This window comes from Calidris pugnax, unplaced genomic scaffold, assembly GCF_001431845.1.
Source record: "Calidris pugnax isolate Ruff unplaced genomic scaffold, ASM143184v1 scaffold20, whole genome shotgun sequence".
Lineage (NCBI taxonomy): Eukaryota > Metazoa > Chordata > Aves > Charadriiformes > Scolopacidae > Calidris > Calidris pugnax.
The window spans coordinates 13,066,927-13,091,819 of NW_015094510.1; the positions used below are offsets into that span (position 1 = coordinate 13,066,927).

At 38.4% G+C, this 24,893-nt stretch overlaps 1 protein-coding gene across 2 annotated transcripts in view; it reads left to right on the top strand.

Annotated features, from left to right (window-relative positions):
- Positions 1–1,499: 1,499 nt before the first annotated feature.
- The window catches only part of DNAJC15 (DnaJ heat shock protein family (Hsp40) member C15), a 24,396-nt gene continuing 1,002 nt past the window's right edge, over positions 1,500–24,893 (top strand). The window contains exons 1-5 of one of the 2 annotated variants that reach the window (XM_014966122.1): positions 1,500–1,802; positions 8,620–8,671; positions 10,589–10,662; positions 17,601–17,677; positions 22,125–22,195. In XM_014966122.1, coding sequence (XP_014821608.1) covers positions 8,629–8,671; positions 10,589–10,662; positions 17,601–17,677; positions 22,125–22,195 — 265 coding nt within the window. In that variant the 5' untranslated portion in view covers positions 1,500–1,802; positions 8,620–8,628. The remainder of the gene's footprint in view (positions 1,803–8,619; positions 8,672–10,588; positions 10,663–17,600; positions 17,678–22,124; positions 22,196–24,893) is intronic. The other variant, XM_014966121.1, reaches the window with a different exon arrangement.

A 24,893-nucleotide genomic window follows, 5' to 3' on the forward strand; every position in this document is an offset into this window, starting at 1 on the left:
AGCAACTGTTCTTTAAAAAGATACTTAGAGATGAATTGAAGCAGTTGCCTTTCAGCCTCCTAGGAATAATGAGTATCAATTTTATGTACAAAACCACGGTATGTGCTCAGAACGATGCCTCAGAAGAACAATCACTGTTTGAAATTGGACATAAGAAGAGTAATTTTTTGAGTCACACTGCTTAGCAATCTGCAAATCATTTAATTCCATTGCCAGTATGACCAGGTAGGAAAGAAGGCAAACCAGCATAAGGGCAAAAGAGGAGCTGTTAAGATGCTGCGCTGAAAAGAGATTGAGCATTTTGCATTTTGTGATACAGGACTAATGGTGATTGACAACTTCTGCACATAAGGTATCACTTGAAGAAGAATTTCAGAAGGGTGAACTATGATCCTGTCAGCGTTTTCAGGAAATCAAAATATAAATATACTGAAATACACACAGACATCAACTAAGGTGCAAAATTATAAATATTAAACCCAATTTTTAGTGGTTTTGCTCTCCCTCCTCCCCCCGATCAATTTTGCTTTATCCTTTCCTTTACATATGTTTTCCTCCTTCTAAAATTCCATATTCTTTCTGAAGATGGACATGAAACATTTCGGTGTGGCCTTTCCTTCTCCCAAGCGTTTTCTCCTTCTTCTTATCCTATTTTTTTAATGCATAAATTATGTCACATCCCTTCATCTCCCCCCACCCCTTTCCTTTTTGGCTCTCTTGGGATTTAGAATGAGCAGCCACCTCCGGTCTCCCTGCTCCTCAAACTGGTCAGGAGAATAAATGAAGGAAATACCAGTCCCTGGGCCCTGACCCTGGTGTTTAAAGAAGAAAGTTAAAAAGTTTATCAAGAAGTTTCAGCTGGGACATGGTTGAGGCACCGGGGAATGTATCTAACTTTGAATAGGGTGTGAAATAAGACAAGGTGCCTTCCGTGCTCTTCTGCAGTCGTGACTTGGATGTAAAGTAGCAAAAACCAGAACTTCTGGGGCAAATGGCAGCCAAGAGCGTACCCCAAACGAACCGTGGGTATGTAGAATGCTAAAATACACCCCCTTTGTGAATAATGAGCATGCTAATCAGCTAACCTCCCTAATTGTTTTAAATGTGAATTTAGATGCAAGTATCTAGTTAGGAGGGGTGAATGAATTGACCAATCAGCTGTATTTTATCCTTATTAATACTGGGCGCTTGGAAGCGTGAGGGGCGTTCGCTGCTGTTAAACCTCTTGCCCCAAGCTCTGCAGATTTGATATAAAAACAAATATCCGGACTCTGATCGTCTCTCCCACACCGGGGAAAGCACCCCCATTCACAGACACCAGTCCGGAGCTGTTAGGCTGGGAGAGCACCCCTCAGCGACCGCCTCCTTCCCCGCCGTCATAGTGCCATCAGCCTCCCCACCGCCCTTCCCTCAGAGCTGACGAGGAGGGGGGGACCTCGGCGGCAACGCCGGGCTCCTCGGGCGAGGGCGACCACGGGGTTGCAAGAGGCCTTGACAGCCGACCACCGCCGCCGCCGGCAGGTTCCAGCACCACCCGTCCCCTCGCACCGCCCGTCCCCTCACACCGCCGGGGCCTTCCCCGCCTCCGGAGGGGAGGCGCTCCGGAGCCCGTCTTTCCAACTGGTTTGTCCCTCCGGCCGACCTGTAGCGCTTTCCTCTTCCCCTCCCTCCATCATGGAAGGAGCAGCGGCCTCCTCCGAGGGCCTGCGCTATGCCGAGTACGCCAGGGTCCCTGCAGGCGCCGGCAAGGGCCAAGCCGAGCTGGACCGAGGGCTGGTGAGCGGCTTTCGCAGCCCCGCGGGGTAACGCCTGTGGGGCAGCAGGTCGGGGGAGGGGGTTGCGGGGTCGGGCAGGGAGGTGGGCGCGGTGGTGCCCGTGGGGAGATGGCTTGTGTCCCCTCGCCTCAGGGCCTGCGTGGCCCTGGTGGAGCTGCATCAGGGTACAGGGGAGCGCTGGGCCGCCTCGGCCTTCGCGGTCACAGAAACTATAGGATGGTTTGGGTTGGAAGGGACCTCAAAGATCATCGAGTTCCAACCCCCCTGCCATGGGCAGGGACACCTTCACTAGAGCAGGTTGCTCAAAGCCCCATCCAGCCTGGTCTTGAACACCTCCAGGGATGGGGCACCCAGAGCATCCCTGGGCAACCTGTTCCAGTGTCTCACCACCCTCACAGTAAAGAATTTCTTCCTGAGATCTAATCTAAATCTCCCCTCTTTCAGTTTAAAACCATTACCCCTTGTCTTATTGCTACACTCCCTGATCAAGAGTCCCTCCCCATCTCTCCTGGAGGCCCCCTTTAGGTGCTGGAAGGCCTCAATAAGATCTCTCTGGAGCCTTCTCCAGGTTGAACAATACCAGTTCTCTCAGTCATGAGTAGTCAAGGCCTAAAATTTCATCCTCTTGCTGTAAAGAGATGATATATGTGAAATTTCTACAAACTGTATGAGTTTTATTAGTGCAGGCTTGAGCATCAGTGGTTTTGTAGAGCTCCATTTCAGAGGAGTACTTTTCAGCTGACAGTTTGTCACGTGTGAGAGGTTGGATGGACCTGAAGCAGGGGCAAAATGCCCCCAAGGTTTCCAGTGCCTCACCGTGCTCTGCTGTGAAGGGTGCTGGGACTTCACCCCACTCCTTCATTCTGCTCACTTCGACTAGTTTGTGGGACAGTGAGTTCTCTTTGGAAAAAAGTTGGGAAAAATGCATGGATTCCTGCTTAAAGCACTGGAGGGTGAATATTTCATGGCTTTAAATATGTATTTGCCATAATGTATTGTATGCATACTGTTGCCTCTACAACATTTCTTTTTTCTTAAAAAAAGGTGATTTTTAAAATCATAGTTTTTCTAACTTATTCATTATTACTACAGTCTAGGACTGTTTTGGTTTTTTTTATTCCCATAGAGTCTTTCTGTGTATTTAACAGCAACCTGTGTAATTTTAAGTAGTTTTCTCTGAAACTTGTTATTGTCACATCCATGTACTCTCCCTGTGGAGTGCCAGCAAGGAAGTTCCTAGTGAATTTTGTGGAGCTTTTGAGTCTTCTAGTCTGTCTGGGGTTATAGGGCTTGCTTTGTTGGTGTAAGTTCTTTTATCATGTGGTCACTCTAGGTCCAGAGACTCTGGTAGGTTTTTAGAGCACTAGATTATGGATAGCTGCATATTTCTATTGAACTTTATTCTTTAGCCAGGTCTTTCAGTGGAGAATGGAATATTTTTCATATTTTTACAACGCATATGTATATTGTAAACTGTTAGCGTATGGTTGGCAGTAGAAGCTGTTTCAGAGTTTCTGTAGATGGGTGTAATGTGGGTAGTTAGCAGAAAACGGGGCAGTACCCATGCTTATTGGATTCCCGGCTAAGAAGAAGGAGGTCAAGCTGTGTATAATCAAATTCTAAATTTTTTTGCCAGAGAGAAATGGTAAGATCAACTATAGTGCTGCACATCCTTTCCTCTGACATTGTACGGGGTTAACGAGGCCTTCTTGCCACAGTGGATGGAAAGAGTAGCAGGAGAAGGAAAGTCTTAACAGCAGCATCCATCTCTCAGGGCTGAAAAAGGTCTGTTCGCTATCCTACCATGAATCTTGGTGGTGAGATGTCCCAGATGTTAGCTGTAGTCACTTGATCTTGGTCGCTTTTACTCCTGTAGTTGTTTTATAAAAGCGTTTGGAGCAACAGAAGAACAACAATAGAAACATAAAGAGTCTATTCTCAAAGATACCTGCAAGAAGCCTGTATTAATTAATAGATACTCAAGAAGTTTGATTTGAACGCCTTATGGTAACGCTTCTATTAGTGAATCTGTTGCTCAGACACCATTTCCTATGAAAAACTGTCGGAAACTTCAGGCATAGTTTTATTTGCAAACCAAAAAAAGTTGCTGTAAAATAAATGACATAAATTGACATGAGAATTGTGTGAATATGGAGAACAGCATCTAGCTGAAATGACTTTTAATTCACTATTGGAAAATAAATTAGATTTCATAGGAAGGTGAGACTGGAAGGAAAACATTAGATTATGAAATCCAATCTGTTGCAGATAGTCTATATTATTGTCCCACTTCAAAATGTCTCTCTCTCCATTCAGAATTAATTAGGTGGTTTGCTCTGAAACAGTCTTCTAATAAGCTGTAGAACATATTCTTCTGAGTAACAGAAGCCTTCTTTAGCATCTATACCAAACAATCATTTATTTCAGGTGAAGAATTTTTATTAGGGAAAAAGTAGTTTCAGAAATATTTTTGTACATTTGGTTAATATACTTACAAATCCTGTTTATTAGCAGCATATAGCACTGAAAAAAAACAACAAACCTTCCTAAACCAAAGTTTTTAGCTAAGCAAGCCATTTACACTTGTGTAGTTATTTCAGTGTAAGTACATACTTCCTATATTACTAATCCGTGATATTTAGCATGGACCAATAACAAAATGCTATTCAACCCATCAGAAAAAATGATTATTTTCTCTGTGCTTTTTATTCCATTACACTGTAGCTTTCTGAGGCAAAAGACAAATAAAACTCCTGCTATGTGCCTGAAAGCTAGTTGGGAGAAGAGCAAAGTATTTTCTGTTTGACTGAGAAGGATGGTTTCACTGATTAAAATAACCAGTGTATAAATACAAACCCTATGCAAGCAGGTATATTTTAACATTCTTAAAGGTCATTCTTGTAGCCTCTGGTCAGATGAAATAGCATTGCACTGAAATTTTTAAACCATGCATTTGGAATTATTCTTAAATGTATAAATTTAACTTTTTTCTATTTCATAGAAGGAGAAGCTGCAATGCTTGGAATTACAGAAGTTGTTCTATATTACTGTTTTTTAGGCAGAGACTGCGCATTAGGAATCTGCAGAAAGAATATCTCATTCTTCCCTGTTTCTAAAAAATGAATGCCACTGGGAAGTTATGTATTAAACAATTAGGCCACAGATCTCTGTATGTTAACGGTATATGATGTATACGCCTCTACACATACTGTATGTTAATTAATGTGGTTTATCTTCTTGTTTGCCAAACACTTTGGTAAGCCAGGTCTTGCAGTTGCCTTTCTGATGTACGCATTTTCTTACATTTTTGAAAAGAATTTTTTTAAAAACCAGGTTTTGCAGATCTAGCAAAATTTTGTTTCATTGTTTCCTGTATCTAAGAGGATTTGTTACTGAACTACATAGTAAAATTAAAATACTGAGATCAGCAGAATAGCATAGAGTTGATGACTAACCTTTGGGAGCTGATTCATTGAATAAAGAAAGGGACAGATGTTACTTTTAAATCTTTTATTTCTTTATTTTCCCTCTTGGATCTTAATAGAATGCTTTAATTTAAAACATAAACCTTAGACATTTCTTAGCGGCATTTTTTGGACAGGGGGAAGATCAAGTCTGTCATAATTGAAAGTCAGTATTTATTTATTTAATTTTTTAGCCTTTATTAGTCTGAAATACAACGCATTTTCAAGCGATGGGAGCCAAAAATGTCCATGGTAGTAGTTGTATGAGCATGCCTTAAGTGAACTGATCCATCCTTCAGGGATAGCGAGTTGGTTTCATTTAATACCATCACGAGAGGAGTGCATTTAATTAGATCTTTGCACTTTATATTCTACATTTCAAAGCACCAGACTAACCTTGACTTATTGTTCTAGTCAACTGAGTTCAGTAAGCGTGGAAAAGAAAACCGAGTCAAGCTGGACTTAAAGCACTTAACTGCTTAGTGCTTGAAGATGCCACTAATTTTATGACAGAGGCTGTGTTAGTAAAAGACAGTCCATGCAATCTTTCTTACATTGATTCAAATTCAGTTTTTATCGCGTTTTTATAATTAGGCTATATTCACACCATAACAGACATTCAAGGTGCTTTGCCACGACAGGTTACCACTTCTTGACTAGTAAGTGACAAGTGACTCTTCACTAACCTGCTCGTAATGGAAATAAGGTGAGTCACCATACACCAGTAATTCTCAGCTTTTCTGGTGGTACTACCTCACTTCAAAATGTGGACAATATGACCTGGCTCTGGGTTGAGCTTCCCATCACTTGTGTTCATGCTCCTGTTGATCCTGTGTACTGCTCCTGTTGTGGAGCTGCTGCCATGCTTCTTTTTTACCTGATGGCTTTCCACTAATAGCTAGTGCTTTCCACTGAGATTGAAATAATGCATCCCAGTGGGCATGGCTGACTCTGTCGAAGGCCTTCAGGGGTCTCTACCCCTGTGCAAAAACATTTAAGCTATTTCTGCACTGAACTGGCACAGTCCAGGTATCATTTATTAGCCCGATCTCTGTGTTTGGCCTCACCTGTGATGAGGTGTCTGCTGCTAATGCCGTGTTATAACCTGCATTCCTGGTTGTAAACTGCTGTTTTAAACCACCTTTTTGCTGGCAAAGCAGGTATAACTTAATTTTGACAAGCACAAGCTAATAAATATTATTTTTTTTTGCTAGTGTGATCTATTTCATACATTGTTAAGCTCTTAATTGACTGTAACCACTTAGTAAACCACTTAGTAAAAAGATTCTTGCTGTCAGTCTGAATAAGTCAAGGAAAATCTCTATTGAATATAAATCCATGGTCACAAACCACAGAACAGAATGATACAGGCTTTCTGTAGGGCTATGATATTTTCAGAAATGTTGTGGCTGTTTCTGGTTAGTGTCTTAACAGAGGAATTGGAAGAAGTTTTTAGAATGTTTTGAGTATTGAGAGCCTGGGAAAACTGATTTGTGAGAAGAAATAGAGTTTTAGTTTAGTGAGGAGATGAACAATATGCTTCTCTATTTTATGTCCTCTACCATTTAAGGTAGCATACTTACTTTTTTCATGGTCTAAAGATGAAGGGAAATCTTGTGGAACTGAAAGGAACAACAGACATAAAACTACTACATTATTTTTACATTCAGAAATGAATGCTAATATTGAGACTAAAGACTACACTGAGATGAAAGAGTTAGGATACTAAAATGGGATAGAGAGGCAGAGTTTCAAGGCCAGAACTCCCCCAGTCTTAACTTTGGAGCTCCTCTTTCTGTCTGGTTAATGAGTTTCTTTTTTTCTAGAAACCTCTAGGCAACTGCAGTGTTATGTTGTGCAGTGTTGTAGCCCCTACTAAGCCAACTCCTTAAGACTTTAAAACCATTTTTTTCCAACTCTTAGTAGCAAAGGCAGCTTGGCTCCAAATCCAGTTATTAGGACAGTCGCATTGAAATTCGGGCTTTAAGTCCTGCCGTCAGGCTTGTTGTTAGAAAATGTGTTAAATGTATGAGGGGAAGAGTTGGAAAAAGTTGGATAAATGCAGAAGTCAGTTCACATATAGAAGAGTCAGTCTGGTGATAAAAGCATTTTCACTGTAGTAATGTTTTGAATTCAAGATAAACAGGCCTGATCTGATTTGTCGTGTTTCCTGGGGCAAAGTTCAAGGCATTATTCGTATGATAATACAGGTAGTGCCACAGATTGCTTTATTTCATTTGTTTCAAAGATTACGTGTACGTGTAGGCTTTTCAGAGAGATGCCCCCAACACTCACAGTCCTCGTTACCCTTCTTGAATTCTGCGAATGGTGGAAATTCAGTCCCTTCTTGAAGGATTGCTACGTATCTTTCGGCAGCTTCTTGTTCAACATGGAGATATTTCTTATTGTCCTTCTTGAGATGCCTGGCTTTCTTCAAGCACTGTATAGGAAAATACACACACCTCATCTGGAGGGATTTAATTTAGCAAAAGGTAGGAGTTACTACCTCTGTTTACTGTTGCCTAAAACAGATGTTCAAGTCCTTTTGTGCGTTTGGTTCCAAGAGTCCAGTTAGCCTTAAAGTGAATTTTAGCCAATAATGAACATGGCCTGAAATCTGTCAGAAGTCTGTCTGTGTTACAAGGTAGAGTCCACCCAGTGGTTGCCACTAAATACTGAGGAGAGGTTACTGGGCTTTATGACTTTATTGGGGCTTCCATGAGTCAAAGTGTGGAAGATGGAAGATGCCAGTGCACCTTTGTGGTGCATTGTAGCTGTGGGATGGGGCTGACTCCTTTGAAGGAGTGCCAAGAGTCAGCTGGGATCAGGGGTCTGTCTTAGTTGGGTGAGCCCAAGTACAGTGTTTAAGTTAATATTCCAGTACCATTTTTCAAGCAATGTCATGATGACATTCCCAGTGAAGGACTTTCCAAAAGCAATATCAATGTCTTCTCTTTTTTTTCTTTTTCTTTTCTTGTTTTAGCTCTTCATGTTTTTGTAATAAATTGATACTTTCTGTTATGACAAGCATAATTTCAGTCTCTGTTGAACTAGTCTGCACAAATAATTTTGTGTAATCTGGAACAGTTGTCTGCCTTGTGTTCTTATCATTAGATACAGTGAGCTGCTTCCTCAGTGTTTGTTCACTGATTTACTAATGGATAATTCCAAGTTAAACCTGACGTTGGCATGGGTTAATAGGACTGAACTATAAAATGTAATATAGCTGGTGGAATACAGAACTTTCTTTTATCTTTCATATAAATTATACATGAGGTGTCCAAGTCAGACATCAGAAATACTCACTGTTAAAGTAAAAAGTGCATGCATTTCAAATTAGAATTTGCACGTTATTCTGATTTCTGTTTTTTCTGCCCTAGGCCAGAACCATGATAGCGGTTGGACTTGGTGTTGCAACTGTTGCATTTGCAGGTAAGTTAAATTACCAGCTGAGAGTGGAACTGCTGCATGTCAGCTGCTGTTTCCAAAAGGGTTAATGGAGTTTTTATGAATTTAAATAGTGGAAAGGTGCTTGAGAGTACTGTGGAGAATTGTGTTCAGTTGTAGGACCTGTCCCTTCAAAATCCGTGACATATTTCCTAAAATACTTTTTGAAAAGTTGCAGCTGGAGAAACTAGTTTTATGGGCAGCAGCTAAAAGGTTCAGTCTACAAAGTGTGATGTGGAAAGTTTTACTTTTTTTTTACTTAATAGCATGTTCCAAGGTGGGGGCTCTTTATTACAGAAGAGTATGACAGAATCGTGTGATGTGAAGGTGATGCTTGACAAATTCGACTAGAGAAAAATAGAAGGTGTTAGTGGCTACAGTGATTTATCTTATTAAACTGTTCCCATAGTACTTTTTTTGTTACCTGAACTCTTTGCATCTGGCCTGTATGTTCTTCTGAAAAATGGGTTCTAGTCTGAATACAGGGCATGGTCTTAACATGGTCTTACGCTCTGGGTTACACAGACTAGGTAGCAATAACCTGTTCTGGTTTTGAAATACACAAATCGAATTTCCATCATTTTCAGTGTATAAAAGCAGCCATGGTCAGCTGTGTGCAACTGCACACACCAAGCACAGATGCAATAGACTAACAGGTTGCACCAAACTTCAGCAGGTGTTTGGTGGGTACAGCTATTTTATTTTTTTGATTAGGGGAAGAAAAGACAAGATCTTTGATGTAGACCTGTTAAGCAGTTGGTTTATCTGTGTGTGTGTGTGAGCAGAAGAGGAATGCTCTTAAAATTTCTTCTGCTGGTTGGGCTGCAGAATTAATAACAGCTAGCACAGAGCAGAAAGCATTAAGAAGGCAGAGAAGTAGTACATTACTACAGCACAGCATTTCAGCAGTGATATTAACAGGGATTTTAACTTCTGTGTTAACAGAAGGTACAGACTTAGACGACTACAAGGACCTATGGACACGTTGCATATTTTGAAAATGAAATCAAGATGCTATTTGAATGAAGCAGAGCGACATGTTTTGAAACATTTTTCCATTGTGTGTAATTGTAAAGTTACATTACTAATGAATAGTTAATCAAAACAGTAATTGGGGAGAGAGCCCTTACAGGGAAAATCCTCTAGTAACATCACAGAGATCGTGATTCTGAAGTTGATAGACCTGCTTTGTACTTCTAGGAACACAGTCTAATAGAGTTCCCTCTAGCCTTTCCTAGCTGTAGACATTCACTGCTGGTGGGGAGGGGAATGGCTCTGAATCCCAGAAGATCCTCTTTTTGTAACAAAATAAAAAATGCAGTACTTACAAAATATGTGATTAAGCATACAACATCACAGCAAGAAACACGTACTACATAGATTTCTTTTTTGAAGCTATAACCTTTGAACAGTATTTTATAAATAATTTATATCTGAAGCTAATGTTTCATATTGCCCTTTTTCTTAAAGTTCAGAAGGCAGATATCTTCATTTATCATATTGAAATGCATTTAAATCTATTTATTTTGTGAGCAAACACAATGGATCTTTGCAGTCCATGACTGTGTTTTCAGATGAAGTATATTAAATTCTTCTCCTTCCTCCCCCAGTAGTACAAAGATTGGAAAATGTAAACCATAGCAAATTCACTGTGGGACTTTGGCTGGGAAGAATCCAAAAATGGCTGTTGAGGGAACATCTTGAAAAGCAGTAAAGTGCAGCAGTAACCATACAGCAAGTATATGAGACAAAAGATTGATAAGGAAGGATTTTTATTTTTTTATTATTTTTTAAACAAAAATTCTGATGTAAGCTGATGAACATAAGTTGGAGACTTTTTTTTTTTTCCCTTCCTTTTACTGACTGTTGGCTGTAATTTCATTAAACTTCTATCTTTTTCAGGTCGTTATGCTTTCCGCCTTTGGAAACCATTGGAGCAGGCAATTACAGAGACAGCAAAGAGGATTTCAACTTCTGTAAGTGTAGAGGTTACTTTATGCTAAATTTATGTTTTTTTATTTTCAAGAATTTAGAAAGGAGACATTTTATGTCAAATATGGTAAGTGCCAGTTAGATTATTTTTTTTCCAGGTCACTCCTTCCTATGTATGTTGTGGTGTAATATCTGGTATATTTTAAATAACCATATGTCAGAAGATGTTTGTGAGTTTGATAAACAGTTCTGATTTTCCTGGTAACGTTCCATGTTTCAGAACTCCTTGCTAGTAAGTACATGATAAATTGTTGAAGTGCACTGTAAGAAAATAGCTAATTCCTAGAGATTACAAAGTGATGACATGCAGTTTCATTTCAAGAAGCTGAAAATGAAAGAATTCAATCAGATACAGTGTTAAAAATCAGGAAGACAAATTGATAAACTTCTAGGAAAGGTTGCCATAGAGATAGGGGACCTTGTTTTCTTGTTCACATGTGGGTTGTCATTTTCTTTCTTGCCCACATAATTTGAACTTTTAACCAAGGTTTTGTTCTTTGTTTTGCCATACATATTTAAAAATGCAATAATGAGGCAATCAAGAGATAGAGTGTAGTGAGAGGAGTATATGTAGGGAATATTTGAGGGCATTTACTTTTCGCTTCAATGGCTATACTATACTCTAGTGAATAAGTAAATATGTTCCATTCCTGGTTGATTAAAGTAATTCCCAATGAGGTAGATGTCTGCTTGTGACAGTGCATTCTTTCAGAGTTCATAGTCTGTGAATACCTATCCACAGTGGAAGGAATACAGTGCCCATCTTGATGCTGATGGGTGAAGGTGTTGACGGAGTAGTTGTTGCAGATTTTTATTTCCTGAAAAATATATTGACGATAACTTGTTTTTTTTTAAAGTGGTTATTAGAATTGTATCTATTTATGTGGGGCCAGCTGCAACGCAGAACTTGTCTGTATACTGCATATGCAGTATATAGACAAGATGCTAGGGTCCAAATTCATTCGTCAATCTGGACTTTGTGTTCATGTGCTGTAGCTGCAAGCTTGATCAATGCAAGCTTTCTGGGGAGAGAAAGGCTCGAAACACGGGCTGTCCTCTTGGGGCTGGTCCATGCTTGTTCTTAATTGCGATGTCTGTCAGCCAGAAATGGTGCTCCTGGATCAGTTTTTACTCTCTGTCCCTCTATTGCATTGCAGTTGTGAGACCAACACCAATTTATTTTTTTTTTTCCAGTGATTTTTTGAGTGATTCACAAGTTACCTGCCAAAACAGCAGAGGGAACTTTAGGTTCTGCAAATGAAATTGCTTTCCTATGCTGTGGATACAGTCTGACTTGCAGGCTTGCTTAGAAGTAGCTAGCAGTAAGGACATGTGGCTTCAGAGTAGGCAGTGCTTCACCCTCCCTCCTTAGCAGTTTTACTCCAGCATTTCTTCATCTATCCATTTGTCGATACAGGCTAGAGAATCTAAATTCAGACATGTTCACATAAGAAAGCAGGCACTGACTCTTTTTAGCACATTGAAGTATGACATGGTACTGCACAGAGAGGTGTCTGTTCCTAGGAAACTGTACCCCTCAGTAACTGGTATCGTAGCTGAGCCAAGCTCATTATAGGCCTATCTCATTTTTACCACAGTGACTTTCAGAGTCCTTCAGAATTCATGAACAACCATAAAGAGCAACCCAGGAGCTTCTGCATTCTCAATTTTCCTAGTCCCTGGAGCTGCATCTTCTGTCTGCTTTTGCATCCTGTCTTACAGCCCAGAATTGTATGTGGATCTCCAGTACAATATCTCTCTTATTCTATTTCTGAACTTGAAAACAGAAGTTTTCAGTGTAACGTGAGATCTGCTAAAGACAGTAAAAACTCTCGGTTCTGGTTTGCTATTAACTGTATGTATTTGTCAGCTTTACATTTGTAAGGGTAATGATAATGATTTTCTTCTACAATCATAATCCAAATTTAAGACTCTTTTGTAATTCTCAACCAAGATTATTTGTTCTTTACTACTTTACAGCTACTACTTTCTTAGATTGCATTTTTTGCCAAGGTTTTTTTTTTGTTTCCCCTTAACAATCAATTATTACCTATTTATAATTTTTCTTTAAAACAGTGGACAAAATAGTAGGTACAAAGATCCTGTGTAAGTGCTTATTGTCCAAACTTCTTATTTTAGTGGCTTTATTTGATTTTGTTTGGGGAATTTGAAGCTGCTGAGTATGATCTGTGGATTAGCACCTTCATCAAGTTTCTTTACACATATTGCCCTCTAAAATATGCCAAGAATGGAAACCAAGCAGTTTGTGCTTCTACCTGTGCTTACTGGAAAAAGGATCTCATGTAAAGTTTAGTGTCTAGGCTTAGTGTTACTTTGCTGGTTTCCTGTGGTGTTTGGAGACACCTAACTTAGCCACTATATTTTTCAGTGGTTACTTTAGCTTTCTAGAAGCAATCTCTGTCCCTTATCACCTCCTTTTTTTTTTCTTTTTTTTTTTTTTGAAAGACTGTGAAGCAGCTGCTTATTTAAAAGCTAGGTTGTTCTCTTTGTAAGCCCCCACTCTTCCTCCCCCCATTGTCAATTCTCTCCTCTCTGTTGCCATTTGCAATAGGAATCACAGTTTGTGTTGGTTGCAGTCACACAAAGTAATCCAGATGCTGTTTATCCTTTCTTCCTGCTCACTAATAAATGACTTGGGTAAGGTCAAGTTGAGCAATTATGAAGTGAATTGTTTAAAATGCTTCCTTGCTGTATCTTGAGTATTTGACACTCTCTATTTACTTAGCTAAGTAAATAACATGTACAGTCAACAACCGCACTCATGTTTTAGTCAAAAACAGTAAGTAAATGCAAGTAAAAGTGTTATGTTTTATTCTGAATTTCTACCTCTCATTTAACTTGAACTTATGACACTTAAATATATATTCTTAAATATGAAGTGTAAATGCTGCTGTAATTTAGTCCTGAAGTTTCCTACCATCTATTTTTTTTCAGTGGAGAAAGGCGTAGAATGAAACATTGTCGTTTCCTTTCTATGACAAGTCATAATGCTCGTTTCCAGAGAAATGCTTTTTTAGTTTGAGCCCAGTTTTGTTACTGGTGTCACAAATGCTAGTGACACTGTTTTGTTTCTGTCTGCAGTGACAAGAGTCTGTTGCCAGGAGAAGGTTCAGAGTGCCAAGTAGTCACTTGGCTTTTCTTCCTGTCGTGGTTTGGCCCCTCAAACCAGGACACTCAGACATTAATACTGTTAATTATGTTACTATTTTCTTAAAATGTGAAATTAAAAAAAGGAAATATTTCAGTAGCATTCATTACCTTTCATTGTTGCATTGTTGATATTGAAGGTTGAAAGACAGAAGACATCAAAGATAGAAACAGCAATTCTAGGCAAAATGAAGTCAAAATACGCAAATCTCACAATCCTGAAAATTCTGTGTTCCAGAAGAAAAGTATCTCTTCTATAGCACTTTATCAGAGAATTTTTGCTCTCTTTCCCTTACTGGATCTGATTCTGCTCAGAATCAAGAGTTCTGAATTGAGACGGTAAGGGTAGTGACCATCTCTCTTGTCCCTCATTGAAAATAAAAATTCCAGAGAATAATGCAATTTGCAGTCCATTTTATAATTTTTTTCTAACTAAAGTTAAGGAAGTTAAAGTTGATCTTAGTAAATTATAGGTTATATTATAACACAGCTTCTAAATAGTTTGTTATTGGAATATTTTTTTTCTTCCTGTATTGTATGTACTTTTTTTTTCTTATTTTTTTTTTCTTCTTTTCTGTGGAGAACTGTATTGGTGGTGACACAACACATAGACTTCACTGCTTCATATAATGTGATATATGGCCTCAATTATGGCTCTTTGAATATCTCTTACCTGGCATGGAAACAATGATGATGCTTTCTCTGTGCTATGCCAGGAGAAGCATCTTGAAGATATTTCGGTCCAAATGGATTGGATTTTCTTAGCTGACTGCTTTTGTGAAAACTTGTGAGTGAATAGACATTTGCAGGGCAAATACAGTCATTTTCTGTTCCCTTCACCCCAAACCTATTCACAGCATTTGTACAGGAACAGAATTTGCTTACATAAGTTGCTAAACAGTAATGCAAGGGCATGAAGGAAATGCAAGGAAATGAAGTAAATTAAACGATAGCCACTCCCCACACGCCAAATAGTATGAAGAAATGGAGAAATAATTTAGGTGATTTTTTTCCAATAAAGAATTTGTTTGCAAAAGTCGTAGCTAATAAATAATCAAGTGTTTAGAGCTGCCCACTCATTGAGGTCTTGTAACAGAAAAATACCGTGAGTATTGTTCCATTTCATTGCAGCCATTACTTAGAATTTAAAACTAAGGGGGAAAAAATGCTTTAATTTGAACAGCATGCAAAAGTTCTTTCATTAGGAAATATCTTGGCAAATTTCTAGTTTCCTAAAATGAGGACTCGGTGTTTCTTCATCTTACTCTAACCAATGGGGAAAATGGATTTTATGTCTAATTTCCTTTTGCTTTAAGTTCTGTTTAAGATCAAGATTTTAATTTAAGAATTGATTATTCTTGCTACGTGCTTCACTTCTGAGAAGAAAATGTTTTTTCTTGATGAGCGATTCAACAAACTGGTTTTGCTTTTATGCCAAAGGACATAGACAACAGAATTTCTTTTTTCATTCCTCTTGGAAGTGAACTGAATCAAGGCTTCCTGGGGTTAGAACAGTGTCAAGGAAGTAGGCTTTAAAAACATGAGAAAGTATTTCTGAATTTAAGCCTATAGCCGTACCTCCCTGTTCTCTTATTTCAAATAGTATTTTAAATGAAATCTAGTGAGAACAGAGACCAGCTGTGTTAGAGGTAATTTAAATACTGCTCTTCTCTAAATGAGTAGCGAACCAGTGTCCTCCTGTATTAAAGTTTTATGCCAGAGTTGAAGGGCAGAGAAGAATTAACCTTTTTAGGACTCCATCTGCACCTAAGCTGCTTTGGGAGAAGTTCGGGAAGATCTTTCAGAGGACATTAAAGTCTGCTTTTCTCTCCTGGCTGTAGTAATTATTCAGCATCGTTGCAAATTTCTGTGCAGTTCTGCCTCCTCAAGGGTGTTATCTGGTAGCCATTAAATCATTAGCACAATTTCCTCTCGGAGGACTAGAGAAACCCTGTGTGCTCCCTTAGTATTACATGATCTAACCTCTAATGTTGATGTGCACCATCACTGACCTGCTTTGTGTTAACCTGTAGCTTCAGCAGCAGTTCCTCAACAGATTTTTGTTGCAGGCACGACTGGGCCACCGTTGCTTCAGCTTTTATACACGAAATAACCACTACTGTAATGCTACCAGGTATGGTTTGGGATGGGAAGAAAGATAAAATTAGTTTTGGACCACAGTAGAAGACCAAAAAAATCTTTTCCGTGGTTTTGTGTGACTTCATGTTAGCAATAGGTGAAGTATTTCTGAACCATGCTTTTGGGTGAGTGTCACTTCTAAGCTTAAAGGCTTTGCTTAGATATCATAGACAGAGCCCTTTAAATGCTCTAATGGTTTTGAAATTGCTTAAGAGAGAGTCTGTGTAAACATAAGGCAAAATTTTCACTGAATATGAATGCATATATTTAGTGAGAAAAGTGTTTTATTAAGGGCCAGGCACAGTTTTACTTGGGGGAAAAGGAACACTTAAAAATAATCTCAAGTCTCGGGCCAGACTTCCCTTTGATAGCAACAAAAGAAGCTTTTTTTTTCCCCCCAGTTGATAGGTTTGGCATTGAGGAAGGAAACTTCACTCTCGTTGAGTGATTTCTCTGTGCCAGTTCCCAAAGGCAGCTTGTCTTGGAGCTACATCTGCTGCCTCTGGGACTTGTGCAGCTTAGGCTATTATTTGTGTAGCAATGGGATAGTCCTTAGTTCTTCTTATAGACACATTTACATTGATCATTACTAGCCATCTGTGGTGGTTCAGTAACTTTTCTTTTTTAAAAAATTAAAAATATATTTATGGTTGACAAATACACTTTCAATGCATTCCCTATGACAATTAATTGTTGTAATGATTTACTCTCGTTGCCATCTTCTTTTTAATGTTCTTTTCCCATGTGTGTTTTTTCTCCCCTTCTTAAAACAGCAGCTAAAGTCTCATGTGGCAATGAGTTTAAAAAAACTAACCCCAGATCCTCTATCTGATCATCATCAGTCATTGGTATCTATGGAAGGATGTAAAGGCGAAAATTGGTTGGGATTTCCCCATATACTCTGCTACTTTCCATTGTTCTGCAGCTCGGTGATTTCCTGAAATAGAGGTTGTGGCTCTATGCTAAGCCTTTTTTTTGTTTGTTTGTTTCTTTTGATTTATTTTTTCAGAGTTCCTTCAAAGAATTCCTGATACACTTCTTTTGAAGTAACATTTCTTCATGTGAAAAAGCATATTGACTCTTCATCAGTACATTACATTTATCTGTTCTTATCCTTCTATTGTTGTTTTTACGTACTATCTTTGTATAAATATTTGGACTTTAGAGTGATTGTCCCTAATTCCTTGGATGCCATAGTATTTTGACTTTTGCTGTTTTCCATTGTGGTGGTACAGCAGTTCTAAACAAGTTTCCCCCTTTCCCTCCCCTGCTCTCCCCAACACACACACACCCTGTACCACTCTATGCTAGTATGTACTTTGATTCTGGACTCTTTTGCCTGAAGGCAGGATTTTAATGGTTGGAGCTATTAATATCTCTTATTACAAGTAGAAGATTATAAAAACACAGATAGTTATTTTTAAGTCAGTTTTTGTATGTATTAATACTCAGGAGAAGTCCTTTCATAGTATCTGGTTTGTAGTCATTCCATGCCTTCGAAATAAATTATAGATGAATGTAAAGCTCTGAATGAGGTCATATATATATACGATTTAGGTCCTGGCACCTTGTACATTAAACTAATTATTGCTTGTTATCCATTTCTTCTTTTTAGAGTCTTTCATTGCACTATAAAGGAGGATTTGAACAGAAAATGAGTAGGCGAGAAGCTAGTCTTATTTTAGGTGTAAGGTAGGTATGTTGCATTAGTGTGTTTTTGTTTGGTAAGTATTGAATGAAAAAAAATGCATGTTGTGAGAATGTGGAATACGCTTGCTAAAATCGTAACTTTTTTTTTAAAAGACTTCTAATGGCTTATAAACCATTCTAATATTCTGCTTAAGCTAAAAAGCAAACAGTAAAATGCTAATAAAGCATGCAACTTGTGTTTGGCTTGAAGGCATGGTAACATATTGCAGTGGAGAATTGGTGCTCTAGAAATAATCAGAATAGCACATACTGTGCTAATTAGCACCATCACGTGGCCTGGTCTCCAAAAAACCCCTTGAGATAAGTAATAGTGTAGATTATATTAATAAATAAGGAAAACAAATCATTTTTGCTCATTTTTTCCATAAGTCAGTAATATTATTTTTTTTCTTTATCCACTCTGATTTGTTTGGATTTTAAAAATTGCAATGTATTCCAAACAAAAGTACTTGGAGACACTTATCATTTTGAGTAGGTATGGGAAGTAATTTCCAGGCTGAGTATTCAATGGATTTTTTCAAAAACATTTGGATGGCCGATGGTAGCACGTACCTTTAGTGTTTTCTGTAAAGCTGGCCATGAGTTTGAGGGCTTTCCAGATGAGAGGAGCAGAGCTGACCTTAAGTAGTATACTTCTTATTTATGCTTTAGATCAGTTCTGAATTTTAAGGTTGAAAAAAAGGAAAGGAGGATGGTTTTAATTATCCTCAGAAGAAGTTATTTCAGATAGTGAAAATAGGTGAAATAAAATCCAGTTTTTGGTGTGGTATTTGTGTTTACTTCCTAACATAATGGAAATTATGCAGATTTAGCATTCATTGTAAGAAATGGTAAAATAAAACATTACATTTATTTGAAATATTTCATGCTTGCATGTTGAAGAAGAGATCTGTAGGAATGGTTTTCAGAAATAGTTCCTTTGGCCTTCAAGTTTGATAATGGTTTAACATTTTCCCTTTATAAGGGCAAATTCAGTGCTATTCCAGAGCAGCACACTGCAGCCTATTAAAGTGTGTTTACAGTGGCAATGTCTTGCCTGAACACTGCTCATCTACAAGGCTGAAGTTTCATCACATCTGAAATCAGTCCCCTTTAATTTTTAATTTTAATACTTTGAGTCTGCACTGGGAACAGTGAGACTGAGTCTTGCAAATATCAAAACTTAATCAGACTTGAGGAAAGTTCTTCCTAATGTTTAAAGGATTGGGCCTTTAATTGTGTAGAAGCATGGCTAACATCATTATTGGAAATTTTCACATTGTTAAAAAACACTTTTCTAGACCAATTTTAACTCACTGCTTATTGTATTATTTTATATATATATATATATATATGCCACCAAAAAAAAACCAAGTGGGTTTTGAAGTGTTAAGGAAAATGCCAGGGTATACACAAATATGCAAACTAGATCTGTCTAGGCCATGATCTTATTATTGTAACACTTGTCCTCTGTGTCATCACTTCCAAGTCATATTAAATTTTGAGGCGAAGACTTTCTTCATTATTTCAAGTGCTGAGTATGCACAGTATAAATAATAAATAATAAATACGAGCCATGATAAAGGTGAGCATTTAATGGTAGCTTTTAAATTTCAAATATATTGGCCCATTACACATTCCAAATGTTACTCTTTAATAACCATCTTGTAAGATTGCAAGGGGTTTGGTAGAAACATGCATGTGCATTATTTTTATTTAAACTATCTAAAAGGTGTCCAAAGCTACAAAGCACTGTATTGAAAATATTGACTAATTTTAAGTTTTATTGTTCTTGCATTAGTTGTTACGCAGCAGCACTGATTACTGAAATTCGGTATGAACATCGCAATAATGTTAATAATGGTTTACTCTGTTAGAAGGAACTGCTGAGGGGAGAGATGGGGCAATGTCTGAAATGACACGGGAGGTGGAAATCTTAAGAACTTGTTTTCCAAACATGAGACAAAACAGATGCTAGCAAAATATAGCTGTCCTAAGTATAACTGGTTACAGCTCTCATATCCCTAACACTGAACTTCTGAAGTTAGAGAATGTATGAAAATCGTAAGTTAAGATCCTAAATAAAAATGAATAAAATTTTCTGTATTGTCCCTTTTCCTTCATGAAACTATTTCTTTCCAAATGAAATGTTTGTTTGTTAATGTACAAAATTATATATAAGCCTAAGTTAAATTTTAATCGTTATTCTTAAAACATAAATGACAAAAAAATTAGACTCAAGTTGGGAGGGACTGCAAGGGGTCTTTAGTTGTACCTGCTGCTCAAAGCAGGACCACCTATGGAGTCAGAGCAAGTTGCTCAGAACTTTATTCCATGGGTCTTGAAAGACTCCCAAGGATGGAGAATGCTCATCCTCTCTGGGTAACCTGTGTCACTGCTGGACTGTCTTTGGGGTGAAATGGAATTATCTCCAGCCTGCACCTCCCTTTTCAATTTGTGCCCGCTTTTCCTCAACCTCCCACCATACATGACTGTGGAGAGCCTGGACCCATATTCTTTATGACCTCTCTGGGGATGCTAGGACCTGTTGTGAGGTCCCCCAGCAGCCCTCCCTTCTCCAGGCTGAACAAGCCCTACTCCCTCAGCCTCTCCTCAAAGGATGAGTGCTCCAGCCGCTCCTGGTGGTCTTTGGTGGACCTGGTGCGGTTGGCCACTGTCTTTTCTGCACAGAGGCCCCAGAACTGGATGCAACAGCTAGATGTGGTTGGCCGAGTAGAGAACAGCTGCTTCTGTTGACCGAGTGACCGCGCTGCCATTCACGCAGCTCACCAGGCTGATGTCCTCTGCTACCAGGGCACGCTGCTGGCTCTTGTTCTTGCTGTGTCATGGGTCCCCTTCAGCAGAGCTGCTCCCCAGCCCCACAGTCCTCAGCCTGTAGCACTGTGAGGGGCTCTTCCTTCCAGGTGCTGCTCTCTGCCTCTGTTCCTGTTGAATTTTGTGAAGGATCCTTGTCAGCCCATTGCTACAGCCTCTCCAGGTCCCCCTGACCTCCAGCGTTTTGACTGTTCCCACCAAGATGATAGACTTTTCAATCAGAAGAAAGTCGGTGATGTCAGAAGGCAGCATGATGTTGTAACATCAGCCAGAATGTGATTTTGACATTAAAGGGTCTTTTGGTAGTGATTTAGAGTCTTTAGAGACCAGTCTGGCTGTGGGATAAGCAGTATCTCATAAACTAAGCAAATTTGACGTAAAACACCAGTTTCACAGTTGCTTCTTGGAGCAGAACTGTATGATTTTCCATAATATGCAACTGCGGCTTTTCCACAGTTACGCTTTGGCCATCTGAGTTTCTAAATGTGGTATATCAACTTCCCTCTGTTATTATTAAACAACAGCTTTGCAAATCAAAATATAGCTGATGGGGTTTTTTAGCTGTCTAATAAGAAATTGTTTCATTTTTGAATTTATATAGTTAAAGGCCTTTCATCTTCCATTTAATTCTTACTTTCTGGGTTACTGAAGTATTCTTTTCTTAGGCAGTTCTAGGAACTATTTTTGCAACGTACCCTAATTTCCCCGTGACAGAATAATAATTAGAGATTGTTTACCTCGGTAATGTAGTTCGGCTGATACCTTGCATTCAGACCATATCTACAAAAGGATTAATTAATTGAATCATCACTGATTAAGAAGTCACCTGAAGTGGAAAACACTGCTTCATTTCTGCATGGTAACAAATTATGAAAAACTAAACCATTCAAACTGTCCTTTTGCATACGATAGTTTTACTGTCTTGGCATCCTGCATCCATAAGTGGTCATTTGTCTGGTAAGGTACATATTTAATTTAGGCCAAGTACATTGGAGTTCAATGTCATTGAAGGCAACGACATTATGTAGCACTTGTAAATCAGCGTGTCCCTTGCATGTAATACATTGTACAGCTTTGCAAAAATAACAAATACAAGGGTTTTTTCATGCCTCAGCAGAAAGAAGAATTACTTATAGCAGCTATGAAAATATTAACAGTAGAATATAATGTGATAATATGAAATATTTCGGTTTTTCTTGCTGGTTATATAAATATTTATTTTCTAGGAGGAAAAAATGTGTTTGGTGTTTAATGATAAGAATATCCACCTAGATACGCTCTAGAACTGCTGGGTGGTTTTGACTGTTTTGATATTTTTTTTCTAAATTTTTTATTGTAAATGAATGGACAAATTACATTAAAAAAAATTTAAAAACAACGAAACAACCTGAAAGATATTTATATGTCTCAAGTACACAGGCTTTTTAAAAATGTCTTTCTTGGTGTGTCTTACATGCCTTTGTTATTGTTACTTCCTCAGAGATGCAGTTTTATGTTTTGTCCACAAGATGGTGAAAATCTCAAGTTTTAATTATTTTTGAAGCCAGTGTAAACTGTTAATTTATAGCCTGAGCGCAGTGGCATTTATGGTAAGCACTTCAATTTATTTTTGCAGTCCGTCTGCTGGCAAGGCCAAAATCAGAACAGCCCATAGAAGAATCATGATTTTGAATCATCCTGATAAAGGTAAATAATTCTTATTTTTCTTAACCAAGGCTGGAAAGGAAGGGTTTAAATGAGATCCGTTAAGTTTACTGATTATATAAATAACCAGACTGAGTGCAAATGTATGTTGTTTATTTATAGACTTGAGCTTCTGTGTGTCTTCTCTCAGATAAACTAGGCTTTATGAACCACAGTTCTACCCATCTTTCTTTAAGGTTGTTTATTCTAGACTTGTGCTGCTTCAGTTAAAGGTGTGAGCTCAGGGATCAGGGCTCCACACTTTAAAAAGACCTTACTCAAAAATAAGAAAAAATGAACTATGAGATTTTTATATTAAACTGAGATTCCTATTTTGAACTGAGATGGACCAGTCACGTGTATGAAAGTAGCTTTCTGTGGGAAATGCTCTGCAGTCACTGGGTACATCATTGACCAGTTTCAGACTTCCTGGAATCCACTTGGAGAAAACGTAAAGCTGGGCATTGTTGCTTCACTGGCCAGGTTTTTAATGTGAATTTATCTTACAGAAAGGCTATTATTATAACTTTAACTACACTACAGCTGGTTGAGAAAGAAAGCCCATATGTTCATTGCTGTTTCTACTTTAAAATAACAGATGGTGAAGAGTTGCACTGTATTTCAGAAGTCAAAAGGGGAAATGGGCGGGTTTTTATATCTTTTTGACAGAATTACAGGGCTCCCTGCCAGCACCCCAATTTAAGAAAATGAAGAAATAACTGTGACCACTGACTCTGGAAAGTGTTTAGTTGATGCTTTTCTTTGTTGCCTTCACCCCTCAGTTTAGTTCTAAAGTTGTCCTGCTTATTCAATTTCATGCTTACATTTTTTACATGTTTTTTAGCTGTGCACACGTAGAAAAAGAAATTCTCTTCTGCATTTCTAATATATTATGATGGTCAGAGGCCTCTTAACCACTAGAGTACCTATTAGGTCAAAATTTTTTGATAATGAACTTCTGAATTTACTGTAGCAGTAACTTAGAGATGTGAACCAGAATCATGGATCTCTGTGGGGACGTTGAGTAGACCTAAAGAGGCAGTTCCTGTTAGGGAGATCGTACATTTTAACGACCCACGCTTAGAGCTGTAATGCACCTGCAGCTGGGCGCAGCGTAGGGCTGGATGGATGTAGTGAGCCCCCCTGTGTGCTATTAAGATGGAGCATTTTCTCAGTAGGAGCACCAGTTGGAAGGGATTTGTGCCTCTGTGCTGCCCCTGCAGCTCTTCTGGCACGGCCCTGGAAAAAAATATCTTGTGTAATGTCTTAAGCTGCAGAGCTGGAGCCTGGAGTAATCTTGAACACGTGGCATCACAGGGAGACTTGTTTGCTTGTGTATATATTGTGGTTTCTTCAGATGTGGTTTTAAAAATAACATTCAACGTTAGAATGTTATTTTAAAATAATATTTTTACCAGCTGGAGTTGATAGAAGAAAGGCAACAATTCCAGATCTAAAGTTACATACATTATCTGAGATCCAAAATGTCAAGGGAAGAATTAGTAGAAATAAATAAGAAATACGTAGAAGTTTGCATAATGACTCCCCCAGTAAACACTACTAAAATGGTTGCTTATTAACCTTTACACTTCACTTTTAAAGTGTTTTTGTATTGATACATTGTGTGTTACCTTATCAGTTACTAATTTTATGAAAGAATATTTGCTGACAGAAAAAAAGAGGAGGAGAAGCCTTTTGGACTTGCCCTAATTATAAACAAACACTTAGGCAATCATGAGATTGAATTTTCTCTCATTGGAGGGCTACAAAATTAATATGGCACTTAAGGATGTAAATGTAGTGAAAACACTTCTAGCAGATTTGAATTTACTTTAAGATCTTGCACTCTAGACAGGTAGAAAATCAATGCACATTTAAAAATTACTCGGGATGCATTGTTTATTGCAGTTTTTAGTCTTTACTGTTTGTTTGATCCTCTTGTCTACTCTTTGAAAGAAGCAATAGGTAAATCCTATTCCTGACTAAAAAGCCAATTGATTTAAAAAAAGAAAATAATTTGTTTTTCCAGTAGCCAGTTCTTTACCCTTCCCCTGCCCTGCCTCACTTTTTCTCTGATGTGTCTTACCTATTAAGGCTACATTCAAACAAACCAAGGACATGAGCAAGAGAACTTCATTCCTTTTCCCAGTTATTTTATTACACCATGAAATGACTTCATAATGATGTGGATTCCTGCAGGAATGCCCTAAAGAAGTCTTTAAGCAATCCTTGCCACGTGTATCTACAACTAGTTCTGCGTGTTTCTTCTATCATTGTCTTTTCTGATAAACGGAATAGAATTGAATGAATGGAATGATGAATGGAAAATTATGATTGAACAGATGCCTTAGGAAAGGTTATTCAGTGCACAATACTGCTGTAATTGTATTTTCATGCAAAAAAAAATATATAGGTGTGTTGCAGTAGGTGGTAAGTTACTGATACAGACCTTGTAATGTTGTTTTTGGTGACTGTAGGCAGATGGTTGGCACTCGAGGGGAGAGTAAAAAAAACAAACACAAAAAGAGCGCTGAACTGTAATCGGATTGTTAGATGGAGCGTAAAGCAATGACAGTGTTCAGGACTAGAAGTTAGAAGGCAAACCATGTTTAAATAGCTTTAATGTGATGGTTTCTGGCTGGTAATTCCAGGCGTCTAGCACAGGAGTGGCTGGGGGGGGGGGGGGGGGGGGGGGGGGTGG